The sequence below is a fragment of the Dipodomys merriami genome, unplaced genomic scaffold (assembly GCF_024711535.1).
Source record: "Dipodomys merriami isolate MVZ:Mamm:240054 unplaced genomic scaffold, mDipMer1.0.p SCAF_3, whole genome shotgun sequence".
In the NCBI taxonomy this organism is placed as follows: domain Eukaryota; kingdom Metazoa; phylum Chordata; class Mammalia; order Rodentia; family Heteromyidae; genus Dipodomys; species Dipodomys merriami.
The window spans coordinates 62780515-62796493 of record NW_027204492.1 but is presented as its reverse complement, the minus strand read 5'-3'; the positions used below and the strand labels follow the sequence as shown (position 1 = coordinate 62796493).

At 37.5% G+C, this 15979-nt stretch overlaps 1 protein-coding gene across 5 annotated transcripts in view; it reads right to left on the bottom strand.

Annotated features, from left to right (window-relative positions):
* The window catches only part of Atrx (ATRX chromatin remodeler), a 177726-nt gene that overhangs the window by 72316 nt on the left and 89431 nt on the right, over positions 1–15979 (bottom strand). For all 5 annotated transcript variants that reach the window (XM_070040154.1, XM_070040155.1, XM_070040156.1 and 2 more), the window contains 3 exons: positions 5838–5971; positions 5091–5267; positions 2330–2423 (listed from right to left, as the gene is read on the bottom strand). In XM_070040154.1, coding sequence (XP_069896255.1) covers positions 2330–2423; positions 5091–5267; positions 5838–5971 — 405 coding nt within the window. The remainder of the gene's footprint in view (positions 1–2329; positions 2424–5090; positions 5268–5837; positions 5972–15979) is intronic.

The window sequence follows — 15979 nt, the reverse complement described above, 5'->3', positions numbered from 1 at the left end:
CACGACAGACAAAAAAAAGAAAGGGGGGGGATTCAGACACGTATTACAACATGGATGGATCTTGAGGACATGATGTTAAATCAAATAAGCCAGTCACAAAATTGAGATATAAAGAAGGTACCTAGATAGAATAGTCAAATTCACAAAGACTTTATAAAATAGTATAGTGAGTGGAAGGAGGCTGAGGTCAAGGTATAAAGAAATATTGTTCAATGATGAAAATGTTCTAAAGAATGGTTGTGAGGCTGGGAAGGTGGCTCAGTGGTAAAGTGCTTGCCTTGAATTCATGAGGCCCTGGGTTCAATTCCTCAGCACCACATAAGCAGAAAAACCTGGAAGTGGAGCTGTGGCTCAAGTGGTAAAGGGCTTGCCTTGAGCAGAAGAGCTGAGGGACAGCACCCAGGCCCAGAGTTCAGGCCCCATGACTGACAAAGTAAAGAGGGGGGGGGAGAGGAGGAGGGAGGGAGGAGGACAGAGGGAAGGGGAGGGAGGGAGGAGGACAGAGGGAAGGGGAGGGAGGGAGGGAGGGAGGGAGGGAGGGAGGAAGGAAGGAAGGAAGGAAGGAAGGAAGGAAGGAAGGAAGGAAGGAAGGAAGGAAGGAAGGAAGGAAGGAAAGAAGGAAGGAAGGAAGGAAGGAAAGAAGGAAGGAAAGAAGGAAGGAAGGAAGGAAGGAAGGAAGGAAGGAAGGAAGGAAGGAAGGAAGGAAGGAAGGAAGGAAGGTAGGTTGTGCCAGGTGCCAGTGGCTCATACCTGAAATTCTAGATACTCAGGAGGCAGAGATCTGAGGATCGTAGTTCAAAGCTATCTCGGACAGCAAAGTACCTGAGACTCTTATCTCTAAATAACCAGGAAAAATTCAGAAGTGTAGTTGTGATTCATGTAGTAGAGCACCAGTCTGAACTGAAAAGGCTAAGGTACAGCAGCACCCAGGCACTGAGTTTAAGCCCCAGTACCGGCACAAGAAAATAAAAAAAGAATGGTTTCAAAAATAAATAATGAGTGTACTTAACACTATTAAGTCACCATTTAAAATAGTAAAGATTGCAAATTTTATGCTAGTTATATTTTTTCCATCATTGAAAATAATCATTTAAGTGAGGCACTGGTGGCTCACAGCTTTAATCCTAGCTACTCTGGAGGCTCAGATCTAAGGATTGTGTAGTTCAAAGCCAGCCCAGGCATAAAAGTCCATGAGACTCTGTGAGGCTCTTATCTCCAATTAATCACCAAAAAGCAGGAAGTGTAAGGATGATTCCAAGTTGTAGAATACCAGCCTTGCATGAAAAGGCTAAGCAAGAGTGGGAAAGCCCTAAGTTCAAGCCCCACTAATAATTTAATAATGATTTTATTATTAAAGAGTAATGAAGTGCTGAGCACTAGTGGCTCATACCCTTCCTTAATCTTAGCCATCCAGAAGATTGACATATGAGGATCACAGTTTAAAGTTAGCCTGGGTAGACTCTTATCTCCAATTAACCAGCAAAAAGTCAGAAGTGAGGTGTGACTCAAGTACTAGAGTACCAACCTTCACCAAAAAAGCTAAGACCCTGAGTTCAAGGCCCACTACTAGTACAAAAATGAAAATGGGCTAGGAGTATATATAGCTCAGTGTACATGTACACTAAGAAACTATTCCCCAGCACTACAAAGGCCAACATAAAGGTGATGAAGCCCTGATGCAGAGTAAAATCTGAGCGAACCTTGGAAATAATACATTAAAGAATCTATTCATAAAAGTAAACATGCGGGGCTGGGAAGGTGGCTCAGTGGTAGAGTACTTGCCTTGCATGCATGAGGCCCTGGGTTCGATTCCTCAGCACCACATAAGCAAAAAGAAAAAAAAAGCTGGAAGTGGTGCTGTGGCTCAAGTGGTAGAGCGCTAGCCTTGAGCTGAAGAGCTGAGGGACAGCGCCCAGGCCCAGAGTAGAGGCCCCACGACCGGACCCCCCCCAAAAAAAAAGTAAACATGCTATATGAATTAAATTATATGAAATGTCCAAAATAGATAAATCCATAGAAATTCAAATGGGTATTTATTAAGGGGATGGGGCAAAAGCCCTTCCTATCAACCAAAACCTCCAGTAATGAATATTTCTGCAAATCGCAAAGCCAACTCAGGTACAATGGACAATTCAACTGCATATAAAGTATCCTTTCAAGTATAAACATACAAAATATATTTTTTAATTTTACTTTACAGATAGTTTGAAATAAAAATATTACACATTATATTCAATTTACTGTAATAAAAGCTATTTTCAAATCATGTGAAGGCACAATTATTGAGATTACTCCTGTAAAAGTTTTGGGAAAAAAACGTCAGTATTACCTTGTTCTAGGCCGCTGTTCATCTTCAGATTCACTAACTGCTTCACTAACTCCTGATTCCTGAAAATCAGTATCTTCTGAGTCTTCACTGCTCACTTTAATTAAAAAATATATATATTAAATTGCTAAGCATTTTACTACAGAAACAAAATTCACTTAAGTTGCCAATAAATTCACATTAATAATTTAAAGTATCATAAGAACATTAGGAATATGCATGGCTTTATATTACAGCTTATAGAATATACCTTTTAATGACTGAAATGTTATAAGCAGCCCTCATCAGAAAATGCAAAATTACCCAAAATCTGAAGTATGTCAATATGCATCTACAACTAGAAAATGTCGTATTTTGTATCAGATGAGGAGTTGCTGTCAAAATGCAAAAGTGCACTAGGAATGTTGTATAAATTTATATCTAAGACCTGTTCATAAGGTAACACATATTAATGAATCCATGAATTGTGTGTCTATACATGGGTGCCTTAGACAAATTATCTCCTTATAGATATTAGACTGAGATATGAAAAGTGAGGTTCAAAGCCAACCCAGGGCAGAAAAGACCATGAGACTCTTTTCTCCAACTAACAGCAAAAAGATGGAAGCAGAGATGTTGCTCAAGTGGTAGAGCTCCAGCCTTGAGCGAAAAAGCTAAGCAAGATTGCAAGGTCCTGAATTCAAATCCCAGTACTGCTACCAAAAAGAATCATCTAACATTTCTATGTGCTGGGAACCTTCATAATCATCTCTTCTAGCTCTTCATAAAATATGTAATAAATTCATATGAATTATAATGTCCTATCTAATTATACCGTAGCATGTGTTATTCAAACTCCTTTTATGCCCCCCTCCTACCTTCTAGTGACCACTATTATAATTCCATTCTCTACTACATGAAATCAACTTGTTTTAACTTCCACACAAGAACATGTGGTATATGTCTTCCTATGCCTGATTTCATTTCAAAAATCCCTGTTTCACCTATTTTAACACTCCCCAGCTGGGCGCTGGTGGCTCACGCCTATAATCCTAGCTACTCAGGAGGCTGAGATCTGAGGATCGAGATTCAAAGCCAGCCCAGGCAGGAAAGTCAGGAAAGTCCGTGAGACACTTATCTCCAATAAACCACTAGAAAACTGGAAGTGGCACTGTGACTTAAGCGGTAGAGCGCTCGCCTTCAGCTGAAGAGCACAGGGACAGCGCCCAGGCCCAGAGGTTCAAGCCCCACGACCGACAAAAACAAAAAACAACAACAACAAAAAAAAAAAAACACTCCCCAAAGTGATTCACATGGAGTGACTGAAAACCATTTTACCAATCATCTCTCCTTATTCATTTTTGTATCATTAGTAATTAATGTGGATTTAGAAGTCCCTCAATGTATAAAGACTCATTCTGAGCATGTTGGCACATATCTTTTATCCCACCACCCAGGAGGTTGAGGCAGGAAGATCTTCATTTCAAGGCTAGCCTGGGCTACAGAGTGAGAATCTATCTTAAACTCCCCACCCCCCTCCACGCCAAAAAAAAAGCCAGGTGCTATAATCCTAGCTACCTAGGAGGCTGAGATCTAAAGATCACTGTTCAAGCCAGTCCTGGCAGCAAAGTCCATGAGATTCTTCTTTCTAATTCACCAAGAAAAAAAAATAAAGGTGGAAGTGGAGCTGTGGCTCAAGTGGTAGAACACTAACCTTAAATAGAAAAAGCTCAGGGATAATCCCCAAGCCCTAGTTCACGCTCTAAGACTTGTTAGGCCCACCCCACCAAAAAAAAAAAAAAACCTGAATGCAGTGACTTGACTCACACCTATAATTCTAGATACTTGGGAGGCAGAGATCAGGAGGATCATAGTTTGAGGATAGCATGGGCAAAAAGTTCACAAGTTTCTATTTCAACCAATTAAAAGTTGGACACGGTGATCTGGGTCTGTCATTCTAGATATATGGAAACATAAACAGGATTGTGGCGTAGTCTACTCAGGCAAAAAGCAAAACTCTTTTGGAAAGTAGCTGTGGTTACAAAAAAAAAACTAGGGCCCAGTGGCTGGTGGGTCACACCTATAATTTTAGGTACTCAAGAGGCTGAGATATGAGGATTGCAGTTTGAAGCCAGTCCAGGCAGGAAAGTCCTTGAGACTCTTATCTCCAAATAACCACCACAAAACAAGAAGTGGCACTGTGGCTCAAGTGGTAGAGAGATTGCCTTGAGCTGAAGAGCTGGGGGTAGCACCCAGGCCCGGAGTTCAAGCCCCATGACCAACCAAAAAAAAACCAAAAAACTAGGGATATGGTTCCACTGATTGCCTGCTGAGGAAGTATAATGCTCTGAATTTAGTACTGCAATGAACAAGAGGACCAAAAGAGAAATCTCAGACTTCTAGTATAATTAAAATAATTTAACTACTTACAAGTCAAGTTTTATATATGATTACTAGCCTTTATAGTTTCCAAAAGAAAGCATTTTTCTAGTAGTTTTGTGTAATCTTTTGTTTTATATGTTGCCTATAAATTTATATTAAGTCATATTTATTGATCATTATACTGTGAATGTGTATAACAACAAAAAGGTTTAAAATACTCAGTTTTGTCTCAAGTCTCAGGGTCATCTTCCCACTCTAAAAACTTATTTCCCGCAAGTAAGAGACCAGCTGATGCTTTCTCAGTCTGAGTAGGCCAATTGTTTCATAGGCTCTATTTATCTCATTCCTGTTATTAGCATAGGAAACCAGTATGTTTCTTCTAATCAGAATGCAAATATCTTACCCTTCCTTCTACTTCGAATTTTGGCTTCTTTTTGCTCTTTAGGCTTTGTCTTTTTTTCTTCTCCAGATTCTCCATCACTCACAGTCAGCTTGTGCCTCAAAAGCCTATGTCTGTATCTTGGCTTCTTAGATTCTTCAGAATCTGAATCTGATTCAGAATTGACTGGATTTTTTGTGTCTAAATGAGAAACGCATATCAATAAACCCATTTTTTCCTTTAAAATGTTTTCCAAGCTGTTTTAAGGAAGTAGACAAAGGGGAGCACACAAATGGAGGGAGGAAAAGTGAGCAAAGTCATCATTATATTCAATGTACATTATGCAAAAAATGGAACTACATAACTTGAGGACAGGGATGAGGAGGGAAAATAGGGGAGAACAAAGGAAAGGGTGACATTGACCAAGATGCATTATACTTATAACCTGACTTGTGGAACTGCAAACCCTTTATACAACTACTTAACAATAATAAAAAAAAGTTTTTCAAAACTATTATTAGTAAGAAGTAGCATAACAAAGCAGACATCAGAGCTGTGCATACATCGTAGCACTGGTGACAAGTAATCTTGCACATCACACTTGATATACTATTATTAAAATATCACCAGTGCCTATCACTTCCAATCATATTTTGCTCAAAATTCATCTGTTTATTGGCAGTAACTGACAAAATGAGAATAGCGTCCATAATTATTACAAGAGATTCAGGGGTAAAAGCAAGAAAGTTTCAAATATTTTAATAAGCTCACCTTCATCTCCTGGATTGACTTCAAGTTGTTTTCCATTTCTTTTTTTCTCTTCTTCTGGTTCATCATCTGAAGACCCATCCTCATCAGAGGAAAGATTGGCTTTAATTTCTTCTAAAAGCATCTTCTTGGCAATTCTTGAGAGTAAGAAAAATTTTTTTAAACTATATATTTGGGGGTGAAATATACCAATTAAAAAGACCAATATACCAATTAAAAAGACAATTCTGTTATCAAAATTGAAGTGTCAATAGATTGTACATTTTATGACTATTTTGAACAATTCCAACGTGATGCTACATGTTTCTATTGCTACCATCATCCAGCAAACACAATGGGAGACAAGCCAGTAGTGGTAAATCACACAGACAAAATTCCAGAGAAGTTTTATTCAACAGCAAAACATATTGCCGGAAACTGAGTATTAATAAATCATTCTATTATGAAACAGTGACTCAACCTAGGATATATTTGAACCTCAATTTCACTTTACTCCATAAATCTGTTAACCAGATGAAAAGTATCACCAAATGTTAGGCACTAAAGCAATAAGGAATCTAATAATATCCAAGTTAGGGCAGAGAAGGAACATGAGCATTATTCATATACACAGTAAAAGAGTACACATTACTATGAGTTATCATTTTCAGAAAAACAGCACAGTAGATTCACTCTCAATAAAATGTCTTATGATGCTACTCAGAGACCAATTTGTTAATAGAAAAATCAATTACTAAAAGCACATGAGAAAATAATTCTTCTTTTTTTTTTTTTTGCCAGTCATGGTGCCTGAACTCTGGGCCTGGGCACTGTCCTTCAGCTCTTCAGCTCAAGGCTAGCACTCTACCACTTGAGCCCCAGCACCACTTCCAGCTTTTTCTGTTTATGTTGTGCTGAGGAATCGAACCCAGGGCCTCGTGCATGCAAGGCAAGCACTCTACCACTGAGCCACCTTCCCAGCCCCAAGAAAATAATTCTTTTACTAATATTATCATGTTAAAATATTTTCCTATGAATGTCAGGCGCCAGTGGCTCACATCAGCTACTCAGGAGGTTGAGATCTGAGGACGAAGATTCAAAGCTAGCCAGGGCAGAAAAGTTAATGAGCTTCTATCTCCAATTTACCAGCAAAAAACTGAAAATGGAGTTGTGACTCAAGTAGTAGAGTGCTGGTCTTGAGCGAAACAGTCAGGCAAGAGTATGAGACCTTGAGTTCAAGCCCCAGTGCCAGCACCAAAAAGGAATATATATATATATATATATATATACACACACACATTATATATACATATACCTATCATATGTGTATATCTGTACTAATTTAAATAATCTGAAAATGTCAAATTAAAGTAATGAAGCTTTTGTGAGACAAGGGACTTCATCAGGGTAGGTATTCTTGTCATAAATTCACAAATCACAGTAACAAATGAATACATAATATAAATATTCAAGGAAGAAGATGACAAAGAGTCCAGTAGTTTGCTATGAGCTAATTTCCATGGTATAATTATACATTTGGTAATCAAGACTGACCAGCTCAACAAAATCTTAACAGATGAGATTATACAATCTTTCTTGATTTTTGAATTTGAAACATCTCTTTTTACTTCCTTGATTGTACTCACATTTCGAAGCATGAATGAATGAATTTTCATTCATGGGACTAGGTCATGATGGCTCACAAGTTGAATTCTAGCTACCTGAGAGGCTGATCAAGAGGCTCAAAGTTCTATGCCTCCCTAGGCAAAACAATGTTATACTCCTTCTCAGTGCAGTGGCATGAACCTGTCTTTCCAGCTACTTAGAAGGCTGAGATTAGGAAGATAGCAGTTTCCATCTAGCCCAGGAAAAAAGTTCACAAGACTCCATCTCAATGGAACAAGCTAGATGTAACCTGTCTCCCAGCTATAGCAGGAAACCTTAGACAGTAGGCCAAGAACAGACCTGGGGAAAAAATGAGACCCTATCTCAAAATAACCACTGCAAAAAAGAGCTAGCAGTATTGCTTAGCAGTAGATTGTGTAACAAACAAGGAAGAGGCCCCAAGTTGAAACATCATCCTTATTCACCAAAAATCAAAAAGGAATGCACTCAATGGTAGGAGATGTTAATTATAAGACTTCCTCAGTTTTGACAAGTGGAATGTTCCTTGCTATTTATACCCCAAAATGCCTAGACTGAACTAAAATAGGCAATCACTTTCATAAATGTTTATTATATGCCTTTTTGTGCTTTCTCTTTCAAACAGATGAATTAGAAATATTAAAAGAACATAGAAAATCATTAATTGGTCAAAGAAACCACACATGAATTTGATATTCTGAGGGATTTCTGCTCTGTTTTATATTTCAAGGGACTATAGATTATATCACTTTAATTTAAGTCTTACTGGAATTGAATTCTAAAGCTTTGTTCTTTATACTTCTAGATCAGTGGTTTGTTGACTTATGATTGTATACAGTTAATACTTTAAAAGCTGAGACTATTAAAAGTCATAGCCTCTTGTTTTGCCAAGAAAGAAAAGTAAATGTAAATCATTTTGACTTCCTTCATTTTACATAAGAACTACATCTAACACATCCTCCTCTCCAAGTCAAAACAGTTTCAGAATAAAAGAAATGTACTTCAAATGGAATGGAAGCATCTTTATGGGGGGAAAAAAATCTCTAAAATCTTAGGGCTGGGAAGGTAACTTAGTGGTAGAATGCTTGCCTAGCATGCATGAAGCCCTGGGTTCCTCAGTACCACATCAACAGATGGCACTGTGGCTCAAGTGGTAGAGTGCTAGCCTTGAGCTGAAGAGCTGAGGGCGAGCACCCAGACCCAGAGTTCAAGCTGCCCAATTGGCAAAAAAAAATTATAAAATCTCTCATAAAAGCTATATTCTTATTTTTCATGCAACAGGAAAAATGTTCTCTAGTTAATTTGGGCAATGAATTTTAAAATAAATCTGCAAGTATATAAAATGTATAAAGTGGCCGGGCATTGGTGGCTCGCACCTGTAATCCTATCTACTCAGGAGGCTGAGATCTGAGGATCATAGTTCAAAGCCAGCCTGGGCAGGAAAGTCCATGAGACTCCAATAACCCCCCCCCCCATCCCATCCCATCCCATCCCATCCCCAGAAAACCAGAAGTGGCTCTGTGCCTCAAGTGGTAGAGCGCTCGCCTTGAGCTGAAGAATTGAGGGTCAGTGCCCAGGCCCAGAGTTCAAAGCCTCATGACCAACAAAAACAAAACAAAACAAAACTTGTACAGTGTTGACTAATGGATTGCCAAGTGGTCAAATAGTTCACAAGAACTTAAAAGCTTTGGGTAGGTCAGTAAGAGCCACCAAAACTAAATTCTGAATCTCGTTACCCTAAGTGTTACTTTAATACCTGATTTCAGTTTGTATTCACAAATGCCAAAAGCTCTAAAATTCCATATCAGCTGTGGAAAATCTGGCATAATTCTAAACAGCAGCATAAATTTTCTTTTTTCAATCTCTAGACTCCTAAAAACATCTCTACTAAATGGAAGGTCAAAATATGTCAACCTACCTAATTCAATCTCAAGTTCTGGACTGTCAAGAAACAGAGAAATATGATGCACATGAGATAATAATATACAATTGGATATCAATTAATAAATCATAAAATTACAGAAAATGGAATCAAAGCCATATACTGAAGAATTACAACTTATCACCAACCTTCAGAAACTGAATAATTATAGTCACTTTAGAAGCAGGACAAGTATAAACTTCAGAGAATGGTGATTTTTCTCCAAATTACTAAATATTGAGTGATAGCAACTCCCTAAGCTTCACCTAGCTAAGGAAGATAAAAGTTTTATATTTGCCCCCACATCACTCTTTTGATAAAAGGAAAATCTTACATATAACCAAGTAAATTAAGAATGTTAATAAAATCTTTCTGCAAAAATTATGATCAGTGCATAAATGATAATTGATTACTCAAATCTAACCTACTTTATCTCAAAATTTAAAGGAGGCTAGGGCTGAGGCTGACCTTCAACCTTAGTAGTCAGCAAGCATGCTGAGGTTGAGATGTGTCCCATCTACAAAGCCTGCTGTGAGATGCTTTAAAGGGAAACTCCACTACCTTAACTCTGGAGTCACGGGCCACAGAGACTTCAAGGACATCATCACTTGAGAACCAGCTGACGCTGGCAAAGCATCATTTTGGAGGCCTCGGCTGGACCCATGCTGGTATGCCTGTGTTGGATGTATAGTCATGATCCCTAGTTGATTCTGTTTGCTCTGAAGTTTCCTTTCTTGAAGCTTTCCAAGACGGTTCTGAGAAAATCATCCAGGCAACAAGGTACTGCCCCTGAAATCTCAATGCTCAATATTACATCTTGGGGCAGGTGTAGCATCCAAAGCAGCCATGACTCTATTAGAAGCATTAGAAGCACAGGCTGTGCCACTCTGGTGGCAGATAACCTGAGCAGAGCCGGAGGTAGTGGAGCCACTCCTCTATTTTCCTGAAAGGCAGGGAAGGAAGAGGGGGAGACAGCAAAACAATATGGGAGGGAGGGGAAACCTCCACAAACAGTGATTGGAATTGGTGCATGAGAACTAAATAACAGGACCCCAAAATGCTCACAAAATAAAATCTTCTAAATTACATAATGAACACTAAGATAATGCCTTATTACACCGTCCTCTACTAAAAGAAAGCAAAAAGAACATAAAAATGAGCCCAGTAACACAATCAGAAAAAACATAATTAGAAAGATAAAAAAGACCTTTAGTAATTATGATATTAGGGCTGGGAAGGTGGCTCAGTGGTAGAGTGCTTGCCTTGCATGCATGAGGCCCTGGGTTCAATTCCTCAGCAACAAACAGAAAAAAAGCCAGAAGTGGCACTGTGGCTCAAGTGGTAGAGCGCTCGTCTTGAGCTGAAGAGCTGAGGGACAGCGCCCAGGCCCAGAGTTCAAGCCCCACACCGACAAAAAAAAAATTATGATACTAGCTAGAAAGGAACTGAGTACTGCGCTTCCTTTTTAGACTCAAGTAAGAAAGATAGGTAAGGAAATGGCGCTGTGGCTCAAGTGGTAGAGCACTTGCCTTGAGCTGAGGGATAGCGCCCAGGCCCAGACTTCAAGCCCCATAACTGACAAAAAAAAAAAAAAAGAAAGATAAGTAAACAGTCTCTTGATAGGATGTCAATCAATACTTCAAAATGTGGAACTGATGCTTTCTTAAAAAGAAACAATTAAGAGAAGGATCTCTTGCCTCAGGGAGACTTAAAGAGCCATAACAAAAGCAACACAAAAAGTTAGAGCTAGAAGAAAGAATCTTCAATTCCAACTATGTCATTTTATAGTTCAGGAAACAGGGTAAGAGAAAAGAAATGACTTAACTTGGAGCACACAAAGCCAGGAATAGAACCTAAGAATCTGAATTTCAATCTGCTATGAGTTTTCTATGCCTGTATAATACTCTCTATGCAGTAAGCACTACTGTGCTAATGCCTGGGCAAAATGGTAGGTATACATATACATATTACATACATGTTACATAGATTTCAAATGTATGTCAATGGAAGAATCCAATCTTTGATTTTTTTTAAGAGTCATTTTGTTTGTTTTTTTAAAGTCTGGGTACCATTGGCTCATACCTGTAATCCTCTACTCAGGATGCTGTAATCCTAGGATTGAAAATTTGAAGCCAGCCCAGGCAACAAAGTCCATGAGACTCTCCAATTAACCAGCAAAAAGCCAGAAGTAGAGGTATGGCTCAAAAGGTAGAATGCCAGCCTTGAGTGAAAAAGCTTACAGACAGTATCCAGGCTCTGAGTTCATGCCCCAGTATTGCCACAAAAAAAACAGGCATCTGAGAAACATCCTACAGCTATTTATCTTTCAAAGGCTCTAGAACTAGGTTAGAGGTAAACTGTCAAATAAAAAGTACAAGTTTTAAAGGCCAAAAAACTGAAACCATATACAAAGATTAATATGATTTGTTTAAAAACTTTTCCCACATTCTGTGTATAATACCACAATACTATAGTTAACGTAATTCTGAAAAAGGCATAGGCTTAAGCTCATACTAAGTACACAAAATAATTGTCTAAGTATATTAAAACATTACATCAAATTTTTACATTGGTTTGTAAAACAATTCAAAGTACTATAGCTAAGGAACATTTGGACATTTTCTGTGAGGAAAGGGTGGTAAAGAGATTTGCTTTCAATAGAGGGTCAGGTTCTGTTCTAATAAATGTTTATACTTTAAGGGTTAATTTCCTTTAAAAGAAAACATTTTGTAGAATTACTACAGAATTCTTCAAAAGTTATGCTAGCATGAATTTTAATCTTTAGGTCCAAAATTAGTATCCTGATATGAAGTTTACTTATTAAAAAGTATGCCTAGCCAGATGCCAATGGCTCACATCTATAAGCCTAGCTACTCAGGAGGCTGAGATCTAGGATCACAGTTCAAAGCCAGCTTGGGCAGAAAAGTCCATGAGACTTTGATCTCCAAAAAACTACTCAGAAAAAGCAGGAAATGGCACTGTGGCTCAAGTGGTAGAGTGCTAGCCTTGAGTACAAAAAAGGGTCAGGGACAGCACCCAGGCTCTGAGTTCAAGCCCCAGGACTGACAGAAAAAAGTTTGATTAAAATGTCAGTTACCAAAAATGAAAGAACTCAGGAGATAATGTAAGGTCACCAAATAGTCAAAAGCTAAACAATATTCAATATACTTTTGCAGTCAGTCACACTACCTACAAGTAGTACTGTTTTCTTTTTTGGTGAGATCACCAGGGAAATTATCAAATGACTTGAAGAAGCAAAAAAAAAAAAATTGGAAAACCAGACACTGGTGGCTCATACATGTAATCCTAACTGTTCTGGAAGCCAAGTCATAAAAGATTTGGATTGAAGCCATGCAAGGCATTAACATTTACAAGACATCATCTCCAATTAGCCACTAAAAAGCCAGGCTGTAGATGCTGCTCAAGTGGTAAAGCACCAGTTGTGAGCAAGCAAACCAAGGAAATGCAATTCCTGAAGTTCAATCCTCATTATCAGCACACAAAAACAAAAGGAAAAATTAAAGATGTACAAAAATAAGTCTGTAGTTACATATAACTTAAGCATAGGATATGATGTTTAAATTGGCCTGATATAAAATGTATATTCTCTGATTTAAAAGAAAAGGTCTAAAGGCTTAGAGAAAAAAATGTTAGCATTGAAAATTTTAGAGCATTTGGTCATATTAAAGAACCAGTTTAGTATTTTTTATATCTGATAAATGAAAATAGAATTTACTTCAAGTCATATTTGTCATTTAAGGACAAATATGAAGTCAAAAAATGAGTTACATCCACTGACACTAAAAGCCAAACTCTTTTTTGAGGAAAATAATCTAGTCCCACTATAATTAAAGAAAGCCTGCATACACACTGGGCAGTTTCCTCAAAAGTTCCATATTAGATTTTGTTTCTATGAAAAAAACAAACTGTGATCCCACCCACAAAGAAACAAGAGAAAAACTTCTAGAACATTGCTAGGATAAAATAAGTATTCCTTAACAAAAAATAAATGTAATGTGAGGGTTGGGAATGGGTCTTAGTGGTAGAGTGCTTTCCTAGCATGCATGAAGCCCTGGGTTCAATTTCTCAGTACCATGTTAACAGAAAAGGCCAGAAGTAGCACTGTGGCTCAAGTGGTAGAGTGCTAGCCTTGAGCCAAAAAAAAAAAAAGAAGAAGAAGAAGAAGAAGAAGCTCAGAGACAGCACTCAAGCCCTGAGTTCAAACCCCAGGACTGGGGGAAAAAAACTCAACTTTCAGGCAAATAGTGATAGTAAACTGGATTTTTTATTCTCAAAATCACAACTGTAATACTTTTTCTATAAAATATATAAAGAATAGTCCAATGATAATAATCCTCACCACTAATATTATTAAAGTTTAACACACTATCCCAGTACTGAGCTTAATTAACAGTACAAGTACCAAATGAAAGTCTTAAGCTGGGTATGGTAGCTCCCACTTGCTGTCCTAGCACCTTGGGAAATGAACACAGAAATGAACACAGACCAGGTTAGGTAGGTAGATAGATAGATAAATAATGCTTTATGTTAAGTAGCAAGTTTATTTCTACTAAAGTATTTGACATGTGGTTAATCACCTCAAAAGCTACCAAGGTTTTATTTTTTTAATATCATAGCTATAAAATCTTTCCTCCAACTGTCATACAATTTTTAAGTATATTAGTTTGGGAAATTAAAAGTATTTACTTTCTTCATTTCAAGAATGTTAAACTTCTTTGGCTATAAACTCGTCTCTATATGTCAATTCTAACAAATTCATAAGAGTGCTTGTGAAAAGTGGCATTTTAGTTAAAATTAAGTGCTTGACCAAGAAAAAGTTTTACACAAATTTATTGTGTCCAAATAATAGTTAAGCATTTGAAACAATACACTATTTTACCTCTCCTGAAATATCAACAGTGAAATGTATTACAATACTACTAAAGGACAAAGCTGACGAAATGTATACATAATTTATACACAATTACACAATTGTGTACAAATTCACAATTACAACATTCCCACTACCAAAATATATCCCACTCAAAAATATGAAATCACAAAAAATGCCAAGACTTAGTAATGATCATCAAATTTTAAAAGTTGCTTAGTGCATATTCAACAATTCTCAAATACATCACCTATATTAAAATAATGCAAGTACATAATGGATACCCATCACGATGCAATAACTCATGCATAGTATATAGCTCTTTGGTATAGTGGATATTAAACAAGTCATTAATTGTATATTTTGTAAAAGTGAACATAAAGAAAGACACACAAGAAAAACTCATCTCCTCTCAAAGGCAGTCAACAATGTTGTAGGGTTTTTTTTTAACTTAAATACAAGATGGAATTAGAGATACTTTCCAATAAAATGCTTATCAATTACAGAAAGGATTAAAGTGTTATATTTTGACAAGCTGTAACAAAAAAATTATACCTTTACAACATTCTTATTTGGTGGCTAAATAAGAAAAATCATCTCTCACAGTTAAATAAGGACAGAATGTTTGAATATGATTAACACTACCAGTAACTAAATATTTAAGGCTCCAAAATGCATAGGAGAGTTTTTGTAAATGAAGAATAAAAGCATCTTTAAAAAAGAATCAAACTCTCAAGTCTTTCAGATCTAGCTGTGATGGTCTACTTTTAAAAAAACCCGGGAATGTGGCTTAATGGTAGAGTGCTTGCCTAGCATGCATGAAGCCCTGTGTTCCATTTCTCAGTACCATATAAACAGAAAAAAAGCCAAAAGTGGTGCTGTGGCTCAAGTGGTAGAGCACTAGCCTTGAACAAAAGCAGCTCAGGGACAGTGCCCTGGCCCTGAGTTCAAGCTCCAGGACTGAGGGGGAAAAATCCAGATGAATAAATATGCCTTCAGTACTCTATACTGGATGCCATTCATATCCCATAAAACAATGAAACATATATTTATCAAGTAAATAGGAAAGTAAAAGGGGCTGGGAAGGTGGCTCAGTGGTAGAGTGCTTGCCTTGCATGCATGAGGCCCTGGGTTCGATTCCTCAGCACCACATAAACAGAAAAAGCCGGAAGTGGCCCTATGGCTCAAGGTGTAGAGCTCTAGCCTTGAGCTGAAGAGCTGAGGGACAGTGCCCAGGCCCAGAGTTTAGGCCCCATGACCGGCAAAAAAAAAAACAAAAACAAAAAAAACCGGAAAGTAAAAGGTGAGTGTATGTTGAAAATTGAGTTTTATTTAAGTGTAATCTAGATATGGATATGGTCTGTCAGCTTAATGAAAATATTGTTTACTAGCAGAAGAATGATCTATGAAACAGTGAAAGCTATTAGTATCACCAAGGTACAAAACAGTGCTAGAGTTTTCAACTTAGCCCATAGCATATGTAATTCAGTTAATATCTCACAAAATTATAACAAAAATTACAGGTTTATTTCCATGTTTTCCTAATACTAGAGCTTACTGTTAGGAACAGATGTTTACTCTAGTGTTCTTTATGATTTATCATTGACATTTCAGTGATAAAATTTGAGAAAATTCCATCCAACCATTTCACATTAGACATAAAAACAGGCTGGGCCTCTGTATGGTATTTTCACAATAAAAATAAACAAA